This window comes from Atta colombica, unplaced genomic scaffold (genome assembly GCF_001594045.1).
Source record: "Atta colombica isolate Treedump-2 unplaced genomic scaffold, Acol1.0 scaffold126, whole genome shotgun sequence".
NCBI classification, from domain to species: domain Eukaryota; kingdom Metazoa; phylum Arthropoda; class Insecta; order Hymenoptera; family Formicidae; genus Atta; species Atta colombica.
The window spans coordinates 7,254,901-7,264,862 of record NW_017259213.1 but is presented as its reverse complement, the minus strand read 5'-3'; the positions used below and the strand labels follow the sequence as shown (position 1 = coordinate 7,264,862).

Genomic DNA, 9,962 nt, shown 5'->3' with positions numbered 1-9,962 from the left:
TATATATACACACACACACATATGTGTGTGTGTGTGTGTGTGTGTGTGTGTGTGTGTGTGTGTGTGTGTGTGTGTATGTATATATGTACATGTTATTAAGTATAAAACATTTTACATTTCTTGGAATATGCTTCAAATTTTATTCACTTCAGAATTATATTCTCCAAATATAATTCTATGTGTTGCTCAGTAATTGAGATATATCTCGAAATAACCGTATATTTACATTTGTTGTGTTATATTTATTAATATATAATAACGGAGTAAATATAATAAATAAATATAATTTTGGTCATCAGATATATTAGATAGATATATTAGATATATTGCACAATTATTAGGCAAATATTAATTTTGTGAGTTATAGACATTATCGCTATATTTCTATTCATCAGTTATAACATAGTTTTTTGCTACAGCCAGTTTACATTAATTAAATTAATAATGATAATCAATTTATTACTAATACGTTAATAAGCGTTTTTAAACTCTTCGTTATTATCTTAATATTTATTACGATAAAATATCATCTCAGCTAGAACTGGAGTTGATATTTAGTAAAAAAATGTAAGAGTAATAATTGATTTGAATGTATAATGATTATGCTTATTATATAACGTTAACATTATAGAAGATTCATTTGTTGTGTATCCTAATACAATCTCATAATGTTCAGATGCATCATCATGTTACAACCATAATCTTTATCTCACAGAAGTCGACTTTAAATAGCACGTTCCAGAGCGGTATATTGACAGGGGAGATCCTGTAATTTAGTTATTAAGGTCATCGGATCTCACACCTCTGGATTTCTTTCTTTGAGAGTATTTATTTAATATACATAATTTATCTTATGAAAGACAAACCAACGTATTAAATAAAATGGTACATACTGAAGTGCAAATAAATAAATTATTTTCTTATGCTAGCGAAGTATTTTTACAGCGTTTATATTATCAAGTTGCGTATTTTGTGCGCATGTTTAAAAATATCAATTTTTAACACATGCAATAGCCAACATTGAAACATAAAATGTGAAAAGAAATATAAGTACAAAGATTAGAATATTATTCAAATTTTATTTTTTGATCTTAGATAATTTTGAGTCATGTGAATTTCTTAAGATAAAAGCCATATAAACGTAATGTTTAACGAATTAATTCCACTTAAAAGAACGGAAATAACATTGTTACATAACAGTTCTAGCAAAATGTTTAAAAAAAAAATCCCTTTAAAATCATGGCTCTAAAGTTTTGCTTTTTGTTTAATATTGAAGAAGATACGCATGCGCACACGAATGCATGAATGCACTTGCGTATACAGACGTACGAACATATGCATGTACGTGCGTACACAAATATGCATGCGAACCCATTCTTGCATTTATGCGCAATATATATATAATTTATTTAGAGAAGTAAAAAAATTAATCGCTACAAACCATTTAATAAAAGAGAAGGGACTCTGAATGATGAATAGATTTTTTTACTATACAAAATGAAATGTAATCTGTAAAATGAACCTGACATCTCTGTCATTAAAAATTGGCTGGAGTATATAGTAAACATAATCAAATGCTAATTTATTGCTCCAGCCTTGAATTTTTTTACTGCGCAAAAATTTAGTATCGAAAATAGGATTGCTGATTTCGTATTACACTAACACTTTAGTTTTTGAAAAAAAACTTGAAAAATTGCAAATAAAGAGATATACCAGAATTTTTTTTTTTAATATTACAAAGTTGAAAATTGCAAATGGTTATGAATACGTCAATATCGATTACTGTAATTAGAGATAAAAATTACCGAAAAATTAGAATTTTTTTTCGTAAATTTTTTGCATAAAAAAATCAATAAAAATCAATTTTATTTTGACTCTAAAAATACTTTCGGTTATGTATTTTCTTTGATGGCATATTATTATTCAGAATTCAGTTTTTGCATTCATCAAAAATATTTTGTATAAAGATATCTGTAAACAACGAAAATGTAGTAAAATAAGTAATAATAAGTGTAATTGCTAATTGAATATATTTATTGTTAGACCTAACTTGGAAAAGGCGTTATCAACTCATTAACCATCGCAATGCAAAAATATTTGTGTCTCATTATTTATAAAATTATAAAGACAAAAGATATCAAATAATACCAAAATAACATAAATATTAAACATTTTAAAAATGAATATAAATCAATTCTACATTCTTTTTTTTAGAAATTTTTTTTTAGAAATTTTTTTTAGAAGTTTAATAAAAAATAAATTTATTAATTACTCTTTTTTTTTACTACAAAGGAAAGAAAAATTGCTCTTTTTCTAACTATAATTATGTAAGAACAAAGTGATTGTAAAAATATAAAAAATTGTAATAATATAAATTTAATATTAAACTGTTTCTCGATATTACATATAAATGTTTGTGCAAACTATCTTCTTATCAAAATTGCAATGCATGTGATAAGTTTTAAATAGGGAATTTTACACTAAAATTCCTTTAAAGTTTGACAAGTTAATTTTTTTGCTATCTTTTTTGTATATCTATGTATATTATGTAATGGTACTCTCAGACATAAATTTACTTTTAAACATTATATTTTTGATGCTTTATATAATCCTGCATATAACGATGTTAAAATTACTTCGTTATTTCATTTAACTATATATCATCATTTTGTTATACATGCTGATGATAATAATAGCAATATAAAAATATATATAATTACGGGCTATTGTGACGTCAGAATAAGCGACGTGCATCAATACTTCATATGAAGTGTAACATAGATACGCGCATACGATATATATAATATAAAAATGTTTATATCAATCGATAAATCAATTTTTTGTTTTTATCAAAGATAGAAAAAGCTAGTGATGAAAGTAATAATTGTTATAATAAAGTAGATAATAATAAAAATATAAAACGTAATTCTTCTAACAACTTCTAGCAACACTATACACTTACAAATTTAATAAAGGAATAAATTAAGATTGTTAATGATTGTCGTATCTGATAGAAATATTATATAAAGTTATTCAAATTTGATATAATATTCAGAAATATTTTTTTGAAACGTATCGTTCACATTGATTATCAGCTTGTATGTGTAAAATCGCGATAATCGAATTTTATTAAATCATCAGTTTGATTTGACTTTTTTGTACGTTATCGACATGTGACATGAACATGAACCAATTTAATATATTGAATATAAAGTTTTTCTTTTCTTTCTATTCATCTTTCTCGTTCTATGAACGTGTCGAATGTTTACACTCGAGCGAGTCTAGGTCAGGAACGTTGATGACGACAGCTACCAACATCTGACCTTAGGTTCTAATTTTAAAATTCTCACAGAAGGTGATGTATGCAGGCGAATTATTAAAAACTATTTTTATTATTTCCTTATCTTGCATGAATATATACACTGGTAAATTTCTGTAAAATTTTGAAAGAGGCAACACTCGTAGTAATTGAATACAAACTAACTAAAGCATCGTTTTTACTTAAATTAATTCCTTTTTTAAAAACAAAATTTTTTAAATATATAAATTTATTAATAAATATCCATAGAAAATGTTTACATATTTAATAAAATATGTAACATAAATCTTTTGAAAAAATAACAGCAAAATACAAATGAGCGTTAGGAGTCAGCGCTGGATATCATATTACCTAATGCTAACTAATATCTATTAATATGTCATAAATTCAATTTTGTATGTTTTGGCTCATTATTTGAGCCATCCTCAGCAATACAAAATTACCGCTTATCACATTATAAAATCTGTCGAACTGCGTTTCGCACAATCGTAGTTCCATCAACCATCTTTAATATGTCATATTATTGATTAACATCAGAACGAACATGACTCTCTTTTATGTTACTTAAATTATTTTTTAATCTAACTTTGACATCGTTTTAAATTTATTGTTGGATTGACGATGCTTGGATCCGCATGCGATCGTTGTTGCAGATAGGCTTGAGTTCCGCTATCTGCTCCACTTAGTTAAGCAACTGGTTGGCACAACATTAGACTATATTGAAGATAGTTTTCTCTCAACACATTTCCATTGCGACATTATTGGAGGTTGGAACTACGATTGTGCGAAACGCAATTCGACAGATTTTATAGCGTAATAAGCGGTAATTTTTATTGCTGAGGATATGGCTCAAATAGTGAGCCAAAACATACAAAATTGAATTTATGACATATTAATAGGCATAATAGGCAATTAGCATTAGTTATTATAGGCAGTTAGCATTGCGTAATATCCAGTGCTGACTCCTAATACCCACTTGTATTTTGCCGTTATTTTTTCATTGTATTAATTTAAGAGGTCTATAAATGTTGTATATTTCCTTACTTGAATTTGTTTATAAATCTTGTTTATTTGACGTTACATTTAAAGAACAAACATTTAAAAATTATTTAAGTATATTAAAAGAAATATAATATCTATATGTATATTAATATATTTTTATATTTTCATATGATTCGTATTTAGCACACAGAGATAATAAAAAAACAATATAAAATAAAAATCATAATAATTAAACAATATTTTGCAAGATACACCTTATTTTATGTACTGATTATGTAGGTTTTTGGATTACATAACATACATACATAATGTCTTACTTATTCTTTCAGTGCAATCACCTGCAAAACAGATATATTTATATCAACAAGTAAGAGAAATATTAATTATGGTCAAAATTAAATGTTGAAATTATATTTCTATATGTATTTTAATATATTTATCTTAGACAAATATGCGCCAATTACTTTCAGACTTGCAACACAATAAAAAATAATAATCTCACAAATTAAATATTTGATCAATTTGATGCTACTAGCAGATATGTTTAACAGATATATATTTATCAAAAAGAATTTATATTAGATAAAAATGTTTCTATTCTAATGGTGGCATTTTACAATCAATACACTTTTGCTTTAAACAAAACGGTTTTTAAAAATAATATTAAGATTTTTTTAGAAACATTTTTTTATATAAAAAAATAAAAAAATAATGAATAAAAGTTTCATATTTTATTCTGAAACAATTCTGACTATTATAAGATATATTTAAATTATACTTACTTTTTAAACATACTTTTATCATATGTACACTGAAAAAAAAAATATAGTCAATTTTAATAAATATTTAGTTGAATACTGCCAATAAATATTTATTAAATATAAAGATATATTTATTTGATACAAGAAATGTTAATTTGATTTAACAATCATTTTTTTTATTGAACAAATATTTACTTACTGTAAGTAAATGTTTAGTTGATAGTATTGAACTAAATATTTTATTAAAATTAACTATATTTTTTTCTCAGTGTATATACATATAATATTTAGTTGTGCTTATTAGTTACACGTGCACTACTCGTAGTATATTTATGAATATGAAAATCCCATCACTGGTATAAAATAATAAAGAACGCCGATTTAAATTCGACACAAATTTTAATAAGCAATATTAAATTTTACAAATGATTATAATAATTACAGAACCAATCGCAAAACATACACATAAAAGTACGACTCATTCGAAATTCTTATATTTACAAATTGACAATTTATTTTCCGAGAAATCGGTCTTCATTTATCGTTGTTTTTCCAAAGTATTGATTTTCTGTACAGTTTACCCTACTAAAATTAAAATAAACTGTACTTTTGAAACAAAATAAATATTTACAGTTTAGTTCGGCGTATATTGCGAGCACAATATTCTCGTGCTGTAATAACATTTACGTAATCTTCATTTTGTTTAAGTATATTATACAATATATTGTATCAAATAAATAAATAAATAAATTGATACTTATATTATTATCATAATTGATTGATAATTATATTATTATCATAAATAAATATTATAAATAAATAAAATATAATAAAAATTTGAAAAACATTTAATTTCTGACGTTAATTCTTGTAATGACTACTTATTTAATGCAAAATTGATATATATTCGATGATTTATTTTGTATCTATTATGAATCATGTTACATTTTATTTTTTGTCATACATATAATGTCTTTTATAGTAAATGTAGAACATCATGTCCATAAGAATTATATAGGTATATTCTCAGGAACTGTCAATAAGAAATTATTTTTATTTAAGTTATATCTTATTGCGACACATCAAGTTTTTAATATTTGCAAGAATTAAATCAATGTATTGTAAATATTATAACACATCATAAATTAAATGATTTAGATTGATTAGACAAACAATTTTTTATTAGATATTTTTTTATACGTATATATGTAAATTACATGCACGCATGATTGCACATAAATATACGCGCGCACGCACAATGTTGTATACGTATAATTTATATATATATATATAAATTGCTGCAATATTATTATATCGTGTTATATATTATATTTATATTGCATTTATTTTCAGTCTCAACTCTGTCCAATTCTGATCTCTTCTGTAGAACGAATCAATTCTTTTGCTCATCTCACAGAAATTGAAGTAATTATACTATAATCATGTTTTTTGTGATTGTAATTTAAATTTATGGCTTTATAAAGATATTTTTTTAATTAATAGCATGATTCTCTATGCCTAACTATCGTAAAATTAATTAATTAATTTGAAACTAATAATCGAGGCAGGTTAAAGTATAATGCTGATCAAAATATCATATGTGAGAGAAAAGAGATGGAAAGAACGGGAAGAAAAAGAGGAAAAGAAAAGAAGAAGAAGACTGTAGCTTTAAATCAATTTTACCATAATATTAGGTGTGGGAAAAAGTTCGTGGTGTTTTTTTAATGCCATCTAACGGGAAAAACGCCACGAATTTTTTCCCATATCTAATATGTATTATATAGATAAACACATAGATTTAAAAATATTCAAATATAATTTAAAAATATTTTTTTAATTATTTTTTTGAAAAACTCAAGAAAAAGAGTAGTTTATCAAAAATCCTGTTAAAAGTAATAAATATCTTTTAAATTTCTATAACGCACATTTCATTGTAATATAATAATAAATTAATCATTTGCAAAATTTTTTATTTAGCTTAAAATTTTTATTTTAACTTGAAATTAAGTTTAAAAATTTTAAAAATTAAATTTTAAAATGTTACGTATAATTTAATCATTAAGATGTATTTTATTACACAAGAATAAATTGAGAGGAAAATATTAAATTGATATTAAACTGATATTAATATTTTTTTGATGTTTTAATATATTACTAAATATGTTACAATTTCAAGAATATTTTACAATTTTATCATTTATTCTAGTTTTTTCTTCAAAAGTAATTATAGTTGCTCCAAATTAAAAATAAAGAATTATTTTTATTATAAAATTAATTCTAATAAAATTCTTGCTAATATTAGCATGTTTTGATATTAAAAATTTAGTTACACAATGTATATGAAAAATGCAATATAGTTGTTCGTTTTATTTGAGTTGTATTTGTAAATATTTGTAAATATATATTTTGATATAATTGTAAAATCTATATTTATACATGTGTAAATATCTATTTGTAAATAGTAAAAAAATTTCTGTATGTGTATAATAACATAATACATAACATGCACAGTGTCTGGTTATTAAATGTAACGCTTTTCGTGGGCAGACTGTTGCACTAAATAAAAAAATTTTCTATCGTTTTGTGATTTTTGCAATAATTACTAAAAATTAATTAATAACAATCTATGAACATGCATCAGCAACAAAGAATAGTTATGTACCATTTATGATTGATAGATGCGCGCTTTCCTCCCATTTTGTCCTACATTTTACTCGTTGCTAAATCATGTAGATGCATACTCGTTCGCAGATCTTTATTAATTAATTTTTTATTAATTATTGTGACAATCGTAAAATGATATAGAATTTTTAAATTCAATTTAGTTTGTTCTATCTATCCATGAAAGATGAGTTACTTACTAGACGCCTTGTATATGCATATAAATGAGATTATATAAAGATTATATAAAGATTTTACAAATCAAAGTGTTTTAATTTTAATGCCGATTACAATATTGCAGCAAATAAATATTTGAGATGAATTATAAAAATAGAAATATCAAATGATGTATACACATATTCGTATTCTTTTTTTAATATGTAACAACTATACTGTTACCTTTAATATTAATATCCGTTAAACAATGTGCATTTATTGCATTTATATTTTTTTAATTAGACGCAAATTTTTTTTAACACATTTAAATTTCGCAGTACATATACATAAATTACACTTATAATAAATTATGACACAAGCCGATTATTCATAAACAGTCGTATCTAATCTCACCTCTTCCGCTTGAACGTTTTTCACTCTCTTCACGATTTCGCTTGCTTTAATGAGCTCAATTTCTGCATCTTCCACCTGCGAGTGTCGTCGCTCCTGCATATCCGTGGCCAGTTCCTGATAACAGGATTCTCCGGAGCCGCGTCGACTGCCTGCAATACACATAGCCCGGCGAAACAGACCAGCGACGACGGCGCACAGACCGCATTGCATCTCTGTGGTGCTGCCCCGGCTAGAGAGCGACCCACCATTGGCTCGGCGGCGGGTCCGAGACCCACGGGAGCCGCTGTCACGTGCTTGGGTCGCCAGTTTCGCGTATCTGCCGCTGCTCTCGCACTTTTTCTACTTTACTTCGTCAAATCCTTTCTTCATCTTCTCTTCATATGTTTCTTCCTCGTGTCATTGCGTCCCCTCCGAAGCACGCTTTTCTACGCACACTTTTATACTCCCAATTCTCGTCAAACTCGTACTTGTCAATGCCTATTGCATCTATTTTTTTTTTTACTCCACAGAAATTTGCACTCTCAACACAACGCTACGATGGCAGCGCGTGTCATCTACGCGATGCAATTGATGCAAAGATCATAGAAGGTTGGACAGTAACTCGAGAAATTGCGAATGCTACAGGAAGCGAGAAATAAAAAAAAGAGAAAAGAGTAGAGTATAATATATCACTTGAAGCCCAAAGCTTTTTTAGAATATTTTAAGTTTTAAGTAATATTAGAGGAATCGGAAAGAAAGAGAGAAAGAGAGAGAGAGGGAGAAAGAGAGAGAGAGAGAAAGCTATTTTACAGTAACATGATGCATCTTAATACTAGAACTATCAATCATTTTTTACTATGTCTATTTTTTAAATTAATCTTATATTTTTGTGTAAAACATGGAATTCTGAAATTATTTGACTTTTCAAAATATTATTATTATTCTTTACATTGAGAAGATATTTGATCTTTCATCATCTTCTTTATTTTAATAGTAATTTATTCGCGTAATCTTTTCAATAAGCAAGAAATATACTGATATTTCTAATAATGTTAAAAACTAGTGATTATAACAAATGCTTGGTGTACCCACTTTGATTAACTCTTAACTATTTTATAAAAAAAAATATTCATGCCCTTCTTTGACAAAAAATTGTTTATTCTTTATGGAGACTCCATATTGAAACAAGTACAATAAAAAATTATTTATTGTATTTGGAACAAAAGCTGCTATCTTTATATTGTTTTAACGTTCTTTTGGATCATCATTTTTTAGATAAAAATGAATTGAATAAAGTAAAAAAATATTTATATTTTTTTGTTTGGATTGCTATTGCTATATATTTCATCCAAGTCATCTTTTAAGATGACATTGAAAAATGCACAAGAAAACAATAGTTATACTCTTGAATAAATAATAATTTTTTCCCCGACTTCATATTTTTTTTAACATGAGTAAAAAATGGTTATATCTCATAAAAATGGTTATATCTCAATATGCCTCTAATATAAAAGGAATTATGCAAGTAATAACTGGCAATTAATATATACGTACATTCTAAGAATAATGTACAGATATAAGAGAAAGATAGCTTTTGCATACAGCAATACATGCCGTGTGTAAAAAGTGAAATAAATAGTAACCAATCATTCCCATCTCTTACTTTATTA

The 9,962-nt window shown here is 25.6% G+C and overlaps 1 protein-coding gene across 6 annotated transcripts in view; it reads right to left on the bottom strand.

The window, feature by feature from the left end:
- Positions 1–9,962, bottom strand: part of LOC108684163 — a 48,157-nt gene that overhangs the window by 31,047 nt on the left and 7,148 nt on the right. For 4 of the 6 annotated variants that reach the window (XM_018188296.1, XM_018188300.1, XM_018188297.1 and 1 more), the window contains exon 1: positions 8,314–8,917. The exons of the other annotated variants lie outside the window; for them this stretch is intronic. In XM_018188296.1, the coding sequence (XP_018043785.1) occupies positions 8,314–8,523 (210 nt within the window). In that variant the 5' untranslated portion in view covers positions 8,524–8,917. Of the gene's footprint in view, positions 1–8,313; positions 8,918–9,962 lie in introns of those variants that run through there. 6 annotated transcript variants of the gene reach the window in all.